The sequence below is a fragment of the Brassica oleracea genome, unplaced genomic scaffold (genome assembly GCF_000695525.1).
Source record: "Brassica oleracea var. oleracea cultivar TO1000 unplaced genomic scaffold, BOL UnpScaffold00975, whole genome shotgun sequence".
NCBI lineage: Eukaryota > Viridiplantae > Streptophyta > Magnoliopsida > Brassicales > Brassicaceae > Brassica > Brassica oleracea.
The window spans coordinates 1-14,787 of record NW_013617563.1 but is presented as its reverse complement, the minus strand read 5'-3'; the positions used below and the strand labels follow the sequence as shown (position 1 = coordinate 14,787).

Below are 14,787 nucleotides of genomic sequence, written 5' to 3'. Positions count from 1 at the left end.
AAACTTTTCCAATATGTGTTTTCTGCCACATTTCTCAGAAGTTACATACATGTATTTCTTTCCATCCTCAGTTGCAGACTGAGTATCATATCCGTGAAGATATATGTCTTTAAAACTCAACAAATTCCTTTTAGAACTTGGAGAATATAGAGCATTATTTATGGAAAATTTTGTTCCATTCGGTAAAGTAAAGTTTGCTTTACCAGTTCCTTCAATCACGTCTGCAGGACCTGATATTGTATTGACGACAATTCTTGTCGGTTTTATATTAGAGAAATATCTATTTTGTCTCAGAATAGTGTGCGTTGTTCCACTATCTGGTATGCATATTTCACGAATCCGTTTCTTGGATTTTGCTCCATTAGCATTATGATCCATTTCGAATCGCAGAGTGATCGTGCTGATAACGTGTTATGAAAAGAACTGGAATTTTATTGTATCGCAAGAATTTAAATAAGGGCAAAATTTATACCCGTAGAATTTATAACACTGATAGAAAGATTATTACAGAGGGAAGAGAAGAGTGTATCATGCGTTTTCAAATGATCGAAATCGATCATATATATAGAAAAGAAATTTATTGTGCAAATAGTGCAACGTGCCCCACATCTTTTATATTTTCAACGAAAACGGCTCCTCCTCCTATTTTTGACTCTCCTAACAGTAAACATTTTTTGTTTTTTGTTTTAAATAAGAAAGCTTTTAGTCAAAAAAAAAAAAAAAAAAGTCGGACAAGCTCTATGTTCTCAAGCATTGCACGCTGTTTTGACAAAACGTTCACAACTGGCGTGCCGGGTGGGACCTGTATTCGATTCAATAAAATTCAGTTATTTATTAACCTCAGAAAACGGCGCGATGTTTGCTTCGTTTGGCTTACCATTGGTGCCTTCGAGAGGTAACTTAGGATGGTAGACACCGGATGGAAAGAATGGAACTTTCCCTGCAACAACAAAAAAAAGCTCCCAACAAATCAAATTAGTAGACTGTTTTAACACACATTTTTGGACAATAACTACTTGAAACAAATATAAACCTAAACACAAATGCAGACACAAACAAGCAAATATATGCCTAAGTCGGAATATTATATTAACATGACCAAATCAATGAGCAACCAAGACAATAACAAACCTCATATTCGGCCTTGAACTGGATCCTAGTGGTGAGTTCTGCGAGGAGAACAAGGTCCAAAATGATAGGAGCAGCCAAGACTGAGTCTTCACAAGTGTTGTGCATCACAATTGTGTTCTTCCCTCCCATGAATATCTCTGATGTGTACTCGTCCATTGCTCTCTTGCTGTCTCCTACGTACGGCACATACTGTAACACCATCCAAGGCATTCGTTATGTATATATTCTAACTTTCCTATAAGTTTCATATATATACATTTAAATGGAACATTTAAATTTCCATAACTTTTTAAAGTATAGAAAATAATACACTTTCGTTCAATAATATTATAGAGAAACATACAATTAAGTTGGCCAAATAAACAAAAAAACCAGCAAAACATAAGAAATAAAGAACTGACCTTCTACAATTTTGAAAAGTTAGCCTGCCTATGTAAGTTGTGTTGTTTTTGGAAAAAAAATTTCTGGAAGGTATTTTTTTTTTTTTTTTGGTTCACTTCCTGGAAGGTATTTTAAATGATAAAAGATGAACTTGTAAAATCGTAAACATGATTAATAGTTATTAAGTTAAATATAATTAATCACCTTAATGACGACAACATGGTCAGGATGTTCACCGGACTCGAACAAAATTCCGTTGCTAGCAACCATATCGTCGACAACGTTGCTCTGTGATATCTCCTTTGATCGGAATGTTTGCGGCGCCGACAAATTCATGCCGTCGTTGTTCCCAAGGTGATTGTAGCTCACTATCGACGTTGGCTATATCATATAAATGCAATTAGGATACATTAAATGTTTAAGAAATTTTTCTTCTTCTACTAATACATACTTTGATACCAGCGCCGACAAGGAAATCGACAGGGTAAGAGCATTGTTATCCCTGAAACCCACTAAAGATTTCTTAAATTTTTTTTTTTTTGATTTAAAAAAAAATGGAAATCAACCGCGCAGTGTCACGTGTTAGTGGAGTCCGCGAACAGTGCAAAAACGAATAAAACACGTTTCTTATTTTGCATACAAAAGAACCGTATATCTCTAATTTCTGTGGGGCCAAACCACAAAAACCCCTTTTTTTATGCGATAAAGATGCTAAACGAACAAAACACGTATCTTATTTTGCATACAGAAGAACCGTATATCTCCAATTTCTGTGGGACCAGGCCACAAGAACCCTTTTTTTTATGCGATAAAGATGCTCTATGGGTGTGACTGGTGACCAAGGGAATGATGAGGAACACTATGTTCCTTAACATTCCTTAAAATTTTTACCATTCATGAAGAATATGTTTTCCTTTTCATTCCTCTTTATTCCTTTATTTGTAGAGAATTATAGAACAAATCAATTTTTCATTAATTTTGATAATGAACCATTCCTCGTCATTCCTAAAATTTTATTCCTACTCATTCCTTTCCTATCCGTTCATATTGTTCCCATGATGGTTACCGGTCACACCCTAAGAGTAGAACCATTGTTCCCTCCCCAACCAACCAGCATTACTCTGCCAAAATAAGTTTAGACAAATTAAAGCACAAACATCGTTTGACAATATACAAGAAAAATAGATAAACCGTATGATACAATTATTAATCTAAGGCCGAGAACTAGAGAAGAACACATACCCAAGTTTGGGAACATGAGTGTCGGTCTTAAACTCGTATTTTACGGTTTTTGGCTTCAGTACGGTCCATTGATACACACCATTTTTGCTCTCGTGAACGAGCTCAGTGGTTTGGTAGTCGTACACTGAATGAATCTCATTCTCTGTGTACTTCACGTTTGGAGATTCAACCTTGAAGCTTTCGATGAACATTTTTGCCTATTCTTTTTTCTGATGGAAAGCTTGTGAAGGAAAGATGCTTCTGAATGAGTTGTGATCTTAGACCAAGCTTGTCTTTTATAGACGAGATGGATATTAAAAATATCTTCTTCTTTTTTTGTCAACATTTTTACAGACTCATATTGACTCTGTAATCCACACCGGGTGATCTTGATCCATGTGGACGACAAAAGACGTTTGCTTCCTGACACTGCGTGCTAGGTTATTCGCCTTTGTATTTTGCGTCCTTGGTACATAGATAATCTCTGAACGGAGAAAACTTGCTTTCAGGCTCTTAATATCTTCCAAATAACTTGCAAAAGCTGGCCATTCTTCTGGTTCCAAAACCAACTTCACCAATTGAGAACAATCCGTTGCAAACGTAACCTGAAATTATCGTAAGTTTCTTATGCATTCCATAGTCCATAGTAGCACTTCCATCTCTGCATGAAGGGGAGATAGAGTAGCCCGTACATTCCTTGCCCCCATCAAACTCTCAAATCCCTCTAAAGTACTAAACCAGCCTTGGCCAGAGAAAATATCTTCCTCCTTCCAGGATCCATCTGTGAAACACCATCTTCCGGAAATTGACGGGAGAGTCGTAACCGTATCCTGTGGGACCGTATTCTGTTCATTCAAAATCAGTGTCTCAGCCCAAAGTGTAGATTATGTTGCTGCCAGTTTAAGGGTATCCCGAGGATCCATATCCAGGTTACTAAAAACTTTATTTTTTCTTCCCTTCCAAATGTAACATAGTATAACATAGTATCCATGCAAACTGATGATCCTCCATCTGTGGAAAAACTCTCCATAAGAGATGATCCATATTTGTGAAGAGGGAGCTTGTTGGGAAAATGTTTGGATTTGTTGGAATCTTTGAGAGAGCCCAAACCTGAAGTGCTGGAGGACATTAAAAAACATTTGGTTGATCGATTCCTCGTCCGCTCCACATCTTGCACAACATATATCTCCTTGCATCCCCCGTGCTTGCAAATTCTTCTTGACTGCAACGCACCCTGTCACCAATTGCCATAGAAAATGTTTAATTTTCGGTGGACACCGTATTTTCCAGCAAAATGCCTTCTGAGCATCAACTGTGGGTCCAATCAATAATGGTGGTCTTTCCCTATCCGGGTAGATCCTTTCTACTTGATATCATGATTTAGCCGAAAATTTTCTATTGTTTGTGAAATATCATCCCTCCGTATCTACCATCTGAGCTCTGCTCAGTGGTATACTTTCTATGATTTTCACATCCTGTGGGTCTACCAAAGCCCGAAGTACCTGCGAATTCCATCTTCGCAAAGTAGAATCAATGAGAGAGCCCATTGTAAGGTCTGGGTACAAATTGTGTTGATTTTTATTGGCTGGTCTCGGGCGAGTGGTTGGGAGCCAAGGATCGTTCCATACAGATATAGAGGATCCTGTTCCCACCCTTTTGATTAATCCTTTGCTTACCAGAGATCTAGCAGATACAATACTCCGCCAGCCATATGACGGAGAATATGAACGAATCGGTTCCAGGGGTGAAGCATTCCTGTAATACCGACCTTTAAACACTCGAGAAAATAAAGTGTTTGACTTCTCTATCAGCCTCCATAACTGTTTACCAAACATTGCTGTTTTAAAATCAGTTATATCTTTACAACCTAAACCACCATCTTCCTTACTGGCACACACTTTATCCCATGATTTCCAATGCAACCCTCTTGTACTACTCCTAGAACTCCACCAAAATTGTGCTACCGCACTTGTCAATTTTTGTGTGGTTGCCTTAGGTAAACGGTAGCAAGACATCGTATGATTAGGCAGTACCGTAACCACTGATTTAATGATCACTTCCTTTCCTCATTTTGTGAAAAACTTAAAGGTCCAACTATTGATCCTATTATTTAGACGATCCTGCACGAAGCTAAATACTTGTATCTTCTAGCCCCCAAGATTTTTTGACAGTCCTAAATAATATCTCATTCCTTCCAAATTCTGAATGCCCAAAATATCTCTTAACTCCTGTCTGACCGATTCCTCAATCGTGTCCCCAACTTGAATCGAAGACTTATCAAAGTTTATTAGTTGACCTGAGACCACCTCGTATTCCTTTAAAATCCTTAGAATAGTATAACTCTCTTCTTTTTGAGCTTTACAAAAGAAAAGACTATCATCCGCAAAAAGCAAATGGAAAATCGATGGGCATGTCCTGGCTACCTTAATTCCTGTTAATTGTTTCCCTTTCTCCGCCTTCTTAATATTTGCAATCAAAGCCTCAGTACACAAAATAAATAAATAGGGAGATAACGGATCTCCTTGACGTAAACCTCTATGTGGCACAATGAGACCCTGTGGTTGGTCATTTAGTAGGACCTTGTATTTGACCGATGATATGCACTCCAGCATTAATTTAATCCAATGATGATGAAAACCCATCTTATGTAGTAGTGCCTTAATAAATTCTCATTTTATCCTATCATACGCTTTACTCATGTCCATTTTGACTGCCATATACTTTCCTTTACACGCTTTATTAGTCCGTAATCCATGAAACATTTCCTGGGCTATAAGAATATTATCAGAGATCAAACGGCCTGCCACAAATGCCGATTGAGTTTCTGAGACAAGGGAGGGTAGGTATATTTTCAATCGTTGACACAAAACCATCGAAATAATTTTATATCCTACATTACAAAGACTGATTGGCCGCAGCTCCGTCATCCTTGTAGGCCTCTCCGTCTTTGGAATCGTACAGATATTAGTAATATTTAACCTTGAATACATTTCTTCAGAAACCAGAAAATTATTCACCATCTCGACCAAATCATTCTTAATAATATGCCATGAATGTTGAAAAAAGAGAGTTGTCATGCCATCCGGCCCTGGTGCTTTCTCTGGATGCATCATAAACAGAGCCTCTCTGACCTCCTCCTCAGTCGCTATCCTCAATAATCGTTGATTCTTCTGAGGAGTAATACCCGACGTTACCTCTGAGAGGAAACTATCAAACTCCGATGGGGAGGTGGTACTAAATAGTTCTTCAAAATAGTCCACTGCCACTTTTTCTACTCCATTATCCTCTGTGATCCAATTTCCCGCTGCATCATGTAACCCGACAATCCTATTACGTACCCTTCTCTGCTTAGTTAAAGCGTGGTAAAATTTTGTGTTGAGATCTCCAGATGAATACCACATATTCCTACTTTTCTTATGCCAATAGTCTTCTTCATCCTTATATGCCTCTTGTAACTTTCTGGATACCTCCAGAATATCCTCCTGAGACCTAGTGTTATCTGTTTGTACCTCTTTGAGAGCTTTCTGTAAATCTGTAATCTTTTATTCCCTATAAGGTGGATTATTTTTCCGTCATTTGGCTATTTCGTGGCGACAATTACTAATCTTTTCCACTATACCATTTTCAGTTCCTTCATTATAATCTGACCACCCCATTGTAATTGATTCCATAAGACCTTCCCGTCCAACCCATCTCTTATCAAATCTAAATTGGATTTTTCTTCTGAGAACTTTATCATCTAGGTAAGCCACCACTGGACGATGATCCGATGCCACCATTCCTAAATATTCTGTATGAGAGGAAGGGAATAGTGTGTGCCATTCCTCATTAGCTAGTGCCCTATCTAGGCGACATCTGACCGTTACTGCCCCTTTTCCTTTACCTCTTCTCTCTCGCCAGGACATCTTAGGGAACTCCAGTAATCCACTATTCTTTATCATATTATTAAAAGGAACAAATGAATCCGCACTTAAGGATCCACTCTCCTTTTCATGGTTTTCTGTAATCTCATTTAAATTGCCAATAAAAAACTAGGATTCAGACTTCGAAAATCCATATTTAGTTAAACGTCTAGTTAAAATGATGATCCAGTCCAAAAATTAAAAATATCATTATTTTCTCCAAATATGTCAATATAATTTTTCTCTTTTCTGTTCAACTTGATTTAAAGAAAAATGGCAATGTATTTATTTTCATTTTATGGGATTATGACAAGTGTAAAATGACTAATCTATTAAACATGTTACGAGTTTTTTCTCTTTTTATTAGATTACTGGAAACACTAAGAAACGAAACTAATCTCAGTTGATTAATATTTAAGGTAACATATCAATGAATTGTACAAATTAAGTTATAATTTTTTTATTAGATTTGTATTTTAAAATACAGATATCACGGCAGTGGAGTTAGTATATTATGAATAAGAAAATTGAAAATAATGTGCGAATGAAAAAAAAAACTTTACTAAAGTTAATTAGGATCAGGCACAAATGGTAATCACCCAACTTGCGACCGATATTACCCACAAGTTATTTTACTGTTGGGTGGATTTTGTTAGCTACATGTGGCTGTCAAACTCATGAAAAGCTACTAAAGATACTTTGATTTTTTTTTATTCTAGTTCTTTTTAAGGGGTTTGAGAAAAAAAATACTGATTTTAAATTTATGTATTTGTTATTTTGATATGTTTGGTTTTTCAAAGTTGTTAATTAAGATGATCGTGACACATGACAATTATATATTTAAGATTGGTACATGTGTTAATCTATCTCGTAATTAAAAATATATATATACTAAGATATTAACAAAAACGAATTTTATTAAAAAGTAATTATAAATATTATTTAATAATAATTTTCCTTTTTTAAAATTCTAATAAAAAAATAATTGCAAAATATTATGACATGTATTTTTCTGTATAAGACAAAATATATAAATAATTTAACAGATTTTTTTCTATTAAAACTAAAATAGCTGTATAAAATATAAAATAAAAAATAATTATCAAATAATTAGTTTTCCTTTTAAAAGTATAAATAAAATAAAAATATAAAATGAATCTTATTTTTCTTATAATTAACTAACTTTACTTTTTAATAATTTTGTGTTAAAAAATATAAACCAAAATTAACTTCAAAAATTTTATCTGATATGATTGTGGCATGTGTCAACTAAAATAATTAGATTGTGAATGATAAAAAAATGATAAACATGACCATAGAGAATTGTAAAATTTTATTTAATAATAATTTTTACTTAAAAAAATGATAAACATGATAGTAAAATTATTTAATTACCAAGAAAAATTTTAAAAATATTAATGATTTTGAAAAAACAAATTTCGAAATTGGAAACTTTAAAAGAAAATTATATTAGATGGAAATAATTATTTAATAGAAATTATATTTTTCTAATCCTAGACAAAATATAATTGTAAAAGATTATATAATATTATTTTTTTTTCTAATGTCCTAAAAAACCGTAAAAGAATATTTGATAGTTGTTTTTGTTTTTTATAAAAAAATCCTAAACAAAAGAAATTTGTATAATCTTTTTAAGTCCTAACCAAAGAGAATTGTAAAAATTTATTTGATAATAATTTTAAAAGAGTATCTGATGATGAACATGATACTAAATTTTTTTTAATTAACAAAAAAATACAAAATTAGTATTAATACAAATTTTAAAATTATATATTAAATAACTAAAAATAATTATTTGATAGCAATTTTTTTTTTCTGAAATTCTAAAGAGAAGATAATCGTAATAGGTTATATGACAGTAATTGTTTTTTTCTAAAATCTTAAACAAAATTGTAAAAGAGTATTTAATATTATTTTTTTACTGTAAATAAAAAAAGGATTTATAAAATAAAATGTTTTTTTTAATTTCTAGCAAAATAAAACTTTAAAGATTTATTTAATAAAACATTAAATTAGTACATAAAAACATGTATAATGTTATCATTGACTCGATTAGTGTATTTGACTTTCATTTCTTTTTACTTTTCATTCAATTTCTTATTTAAGGTTTTTTTTTTGAAAAAAAAAAACCTTAAATAAGAAATTGAATGAAAAGTAAAAAGAAATGAAAGTCAAATACACTAATCGAGAAAAAAAAAAAAAAAAAAAAAAAAAAACTTAAGGTTGTGTTCAGTTTAAACGTTTAGGCATAGTATTTTCTCTAATCCTATGTACAAAACTTATAACAATTCATCTATGCACCATGATTATAAAATACATATATTAACTTGAACTTATATGGAAAAACGAGCTTTAATTATAAAATAAAGCTCAAAAAACATATGCAAAAAACAATCATAAAACTGTAATAAAATGATTTATTCTTTTATGATTTTTATTAAATTAAAACATCAATGCAACGGGCTCATATCTTGTAATTTAATAATGATTATTTCTAATTTTTTTTATTTTTACTTACATCAATCTATCAAAATACGCAGGAAGGAAATAAATAAATTGCTGATTTCGAACTTTTTTAAACTTGACAGAAAAACATTTTTGTTTCTTATAATATATCTGGCGGAAAATACTAAAGCCCACATCTGTGAACCTCGAAGGACCATACAAAAGGGTTTTTATTTTAGGCTTAAGTTACAACTTTGAAGCCCATTTAACTTTCGGAAGATTTTCAGGATCTACCGTGCACGCGTGAGCAGACGTGCGAGTTTGTAAAATGGAACGTGGCTTTGTTCACGTTTCACAGTTAGGTGAGTGTTGCTGACAGCTATCTTTCGCCAAGTCCACGTACACTTTGATTTTTTGGTGTTATTGCTCTTAATAATCTTACAAACAAATATTTCTTTTCGAGTGTACATCAGATTGATTGACATCTTTTTGCTTAATTAGATTGATGACATTAATAATAATATAATTTGAATTCAGTTTTTTCCTACATTATTTTAAGAGTTTAAGAAACAATTGAAGATGAACAAAGCCTAGACTTATCCAAATCGAAGCATACGGTGGCCAGGGCCCAATTATGAACGTGTATTTTTCACAATCGAACGAATAGAAGTATAACTTTCTTACTTTCTGCTCCAAATGGAAAACAAAACACCATTATAAATTATTAGTATTATTATTTAGTAGGAAAGTGCTTCGCGTGCCCATGCTTACTACACATGCCATCATCATGCAGTTGTCTTCCATCTGATGTGTTTCTTTTCCTCACAAACTACCACTACAAGGAAAAGTTTGATTTCTGACCACCAAATCCGATAGAAATTGGTCAAAACAACGAGTTTTTGTCCGATCTCTAACCACTTAAAGTCGTCGGAAAAGCTCCGTCAAAAATTTATCTTGGTCAGAAAATTGTCAAATTTTTTTGACCAAAATAACGGTCATAAAAGTCGTCAGAAATTATCGTCGGTAAACGGTCAAAAATTTCTGACCATTTTCTAACGTATTACTGTCAAATTTAATCTACAAATATCTGACCACTTATTGACCTTTTTGTTATTAAAATTTTTGACGAATTTGTGATCATTTATTCTTGATGAAATTCTGACCATTTATAAAATTAATTAATTAAATTATTTATTAATCAATAAAATTGCAATTAAAATTTAAAAGACTAAACCAAATATATTTTAGACTTGAAACCTACTTAAACAATTAACATTAAATAGTTTTAGCATGTTACAAAAAAAAAAAAGTTTTAGCAAAATATTTTGCTAAAGTCTTAAAAAAACCGTTAAAGTTACAATAGAGTTCATTACTAAAGCTTTAACCAAAAAACTACGAGCATAATATGTAACACACGTTTGTTACTAAAGCTTTAACAAAAAGACTACAAGCATAACACTTATTCTTGAGTTGCATCTTCATCTTCTTGAAGCAAATCTGGAAATTTGCTGACAACTTTAGATGCTAAGTTTTGCAAATACTGTATAACCTTATCTTTCTCAGCTTTGTCATTCTCCAGTGTCACAATCTTCTCTGTTGCCATAGCAATCTTCTCATCAGCTATTGCTATCTTCTCGTTTGCAATCCGTTGTTGAACTTCTTGGTCCAAATTTGACATGAAAGAAGCTGAAGGAGGTACTTGTCCCGGATCCGGCAGTGTTCCAAACCCAAAACGGTGACCCTTAATGACAGGGATTTCCTGTAGAATGAGAAATATATAAGGAAAGCACAAAAAATTACAAAAAAAAAAATAAACAAACTAACTTAACCTTTAAAACGAGATTGTTGATATGTCCTTGGGTAAGAAGGTTTGTCTCAGTTGATCCACCTTGAGTTAGCTGATCATTTATCTTCTCTTTGACAGTCTCCACAATCCGCTTCACTTTTTTGTCAAGAATGTCACCAGTTTTGCGACTTCGATGTGCATCCGCAAGAAATGCTAGCATATCAGGCTCTTCCCCTCCATTATCAATGGTCTTACCAAAATGAAAACCAAAAAATCAACCCACAGTAACTACAATTAGCCAAAGTATATTTAACAATATAATACCATTTCGTCTTTGCGCTTTTCATAGGATTTTTGCCCATGTGTTGTGTATTGCAATACCAAAACCACCACACTCGCTTTTCCGGTTGGTAGAGTTTGTGAAAGACTTTGCTTGGACTTTTTCATCCTTCCACAGCAATTCGTAACCCAGCCAATTATTATCTGATACCCACTCCGGAGGATCTTTGTTGAGCTCCCATTTTTCTTTCCATTCACACAAATTGCTTGAAAAAGATTTATGTGCCTTTTTATCGTAAGCAATTTTTACGGTTTCAGTAATGCTCGGTTCCCAAGTAAATTGTTGCTGAAAAGTAAAGAAACTTTATAGTGAACGAAGAAAGAGTAAAAACTAAATTTACAGTGATAAATTTAGTACCGCAAATGCTCTGAACCATCTTGTTTTTGCATCACGAGGTAGATGTTTATAAGTAGGATATGGTCCTGGTAGGTCAGTATCGACTGGGCCATGCCCATTTCCACCGCATTCAGCAGTCGTATCTGCCCCAAAATCTCCAAGCTGCCTCAATAAATAGTTACCATCTAACTCTGGTGGTGGTGGATCATGAACAACTTTTCCCTTTGTAAACAATGTCTGGATTCGGCGATTAGGATGTGAACTCGGTAGAAATCTTCTATGACAATCAAACCAACACGTCTTTCTTCCATGTTTCAACTGAAATGCATCAGTACTATCCTGACAATGTGGATACGATAACCTTCCATGTGTTGTCCGTCCAGACAACATTCCATATGCAGGAAAATCACTGATAGTCCACATAAGTACTGCATGCATCTTGAAGTTTTGTCTGCATGAAATGTCAAATGTTTCTACACCATTTGCCCATAACTCTTGCAACTCATAAATCAGCGGCTGTAAGAAAACATCAAGAGATCGTTTGGGATGTTCTGGACCAGGAACAAGTATGGTGAGAAATAGAAACTCTCGTTTCATGCACAAAGAGGGGGGCAAATTGTAAGGTGTGACAATTACTGGCCATAATGAATATTGCCTTCCATGTTTTCCAAATGGGTTGAAACCATCAGTACATAATCCGAGGTAGACGTTTCTGCTCTCTGACAGATTTTTGATCATTTTCCGACCACTGTCCCAACGGTTGGGAACAACTAAACTTTTTAAAATGCCTGACCACTTTCTGATTAGTTTCTGACCAAAATTCTGACGATCATAAAGTGGTCAAAATTCAGTCACAAATTACTGACCATTTTTTAACCAGTTTTTTTGGTCAGTAATTGCCGACCACTTTTTGTCCATTTATTTAGATCGTCATTAAATGATCAGTTTATGGTCGGAAACAGTTTTGACCAACTTAAGTGGTCAGAAAATTGGTTAGAATTCACTATGTTTTGTTGTAGTGTACATTTTGATTTCAAAACTTTTCTGTACCTAATAAAGTAAGAATGCTAGTGTGAAAAATAAGTTATGGGTTCAAAATGCTACGGCTATGGAAATCTACAATTCGTCATGCGTAGATTTCGCATATGATAAACATTTACACATGCAATTTGCATTACTAATCATATAGACGTGCATATACTAGTTATTTTGGGCCTGAAACATATTAAAACTGAACAAATATTCAAAGGATACAGCTAATATATTGATTTGGCCTACTCTAATTTGCTCGATAAATAGTTTAGCGGTTATACTTTAACGTAGAGTTTAAGTTAATTACATTTGAGGGAGTTTTTAAACAAATAACTAAATTTGCTAGAGTGTAAGTAGATATATAGCCTAGCGGATTGGGGGAAGAAACGCAATTGCTCTAGAGGCATCTTTTTTAAAGAACACGTACACACATTTCTTAAAATATATGGTGAAATGATCGCATGTTGTTTTGAGAATGTCACGAGATAACAAATGCGAGTGGTGTATGATAAGATTTGTTTCCTTCTTATGTGAATCTTCGTTTCTCCTATTCACAAAGTAGATAGCTCATTACAAAGTTCGGATTAAAAACTTATAGAATCACGCTCTACAGGCTACATCCCTATTAGACATGATACAAACGACTTAGGGTCCACAAATTACAATTGTTTTTTTGATAAGCCATGATCTGGTCGGCACCGGAATTAACTTGCTTAGTGCTAAAGAGTGGACTAGCCCAAAAGCGTACGACACCGTCTAACCCGAGTTTCAAATTACAAATTTATAATTTCGCCAAAAAAGAAAAACATTAAATACGTGTGCAAGAAATATTTCGAGGGATTTGATTTTGGTCTAATTTGGACCCATGAAGTTCGATGCACACATATAGTGTCTTCTCCACTTGGTCCGACCAAGACAAAGACAGAGACATATCATCCATTGGCTATGGCATAACCACTTCACTTTTAAAACCCATCGCACGTTCCATCATTGGCGTATCCAAAAGTCCAATGAATAATGTCAATTTCTAAACCATTTCAAGTATTAAAACATTAAGCAATTTTTGATCAAATTTATTTATTAACCTCATATAATATGTTTCACCTATGGATCACATAAAACGTGTAGATAAGAGAAGCTGTGTTTGAGGCTCCAGTTCATTTTTACCTACCACGATAGTCCCAAAGAACCCAAAAAATGATAAAATAAGTACGTGTTTGGAATTGTTGAGTTACACAGTTCTGGGAATGGGTTTGAGAAGCTTTGTGTTTATAATTTTGCTTGACACTATCTAAAGCTAATATTTTAGATATCCTGAAATTGGAAACGTTTGGAACGAATAACTAGTACCTCTGGCACACAACACGAATAACCCATGATATTTCATTTCATGTACAGGAAAAGTATTTTGTACAACCTTCTTTCAGTATCATATATTTAAACTTTAACAAGTTTTTTTTTTCAGAAAATAAATCACTTTTGTGCTTCCAGTTTAATTAACAAATAAATAGGCACCATGAGATTCCACTAACTATTGTGTATATAAACATTAGAGAATCGGTCAATTCACTTCAGCATCCTTACACTTTGAATGCTCAACCAAACTTCACTTCATAGGTAAACTTCTTTGCAACCACATAAATTGAGAAGAAGATGAAAGAAAGAGATTCAGAGAGTTTTGAATCTCTCTCTCAAGTTCTCCCAAACACTTCAAATCCTGCACATATGATCCAAATGGCCATGGCAAACTCAGGTTCATCTGCAGCCGCACCTCCACGTCAAGACCAACATGACCGGTCAAAGTGGCTGCTCGACTGTCCTGAACCACCTAGCCCGTGGCATGAGCTTAAAAGCCAAGTCAAAGAATCTTTCCTAACCAAAGCCAAAAGGTTCAAGTCTCTTCAAAAACAGCCTCTCCCTAAACGAATCCTCTCTATCCTCCAAGCCGTTTTCCCAATCTTTGGTTGGTGCAGAAACTATAAACTCATCATGTTCAAGAACGATCTCATGGCTGGTCTAACCCTAGCTAGCCTTTGCATTCCCCAGGTATCTATTTTATAAAAACTAAAGAATGATGATCTGTTTGGAGATCTAAGTAATTTCTTTGATTTTTGTTTTCTTTTTGTTCAGAGCATTGGCTATGCAACTCTTGCAAAGCTTGATCCTCAATATGGCCTATGTAAGTTTATATT

At 34.0% G+C, this 14,787-nt stretch overlaps 2 protein-coding genes across 2 annotated transcripts in view; one reads left to right on the top strand and one right to left on the bottom strand.

Moving 5' to 3' along the window:
* The window catches only part of LOC106320603 (inositol-3-phosphate synthase-like), an 8,568-nt gene extending 5,623 nt beyond the window's left edge, over window positions 1-2,945 (bottom strand). The window contains exons 1-7 of the mRNA XM_013758983.1: window positions 2,755-2,945; window positions 2,588-2,633; window positions 1,964-2,002; window positions 1,717-1,893; window positions 1,132-1,320; window positions 878-940; window positions 734-802 (exon numbers count right to left, since the gene is read on the bottom strand). Coding sequence (XP_013614437.1) covers window positions 734-802; window positions 878-940; window positions 1,132-1,320; window positions 1,717-1,893; window positions 1,964-2,002; window positions 2,588-2,633; window positions 2,755-2,945 — 774 coding nt within the window. The remainder of the gene's footprint in view (window positions 1-733; window positions 803-877; window positions 941-1,131; window positions 1,321-1,716; window positions 1,894-1,963; window positions 2,003-2,587; window positions 2,634-2,754) is intronic.
* An 11,215-nt stretch (window positions 2,946-14,160) lies between these two features.
* Window positions 14,161-14,774, top strand: LOC106320602 (sulfate transporter 2.1-like; the record flags this gene model as incomplete). Its single annotated transcript, XM_013758982.1, has 2 exons — window positions 14,161-14,641; window positions 14,726-14,774. Coding segments are annotated over exons 1-2 (442 nt in total), but the record flags the coding sequence as incomplete, so codon positions are not given.
* Window positions 14,775-14,787: the final 13 nt, after the last annotated feature.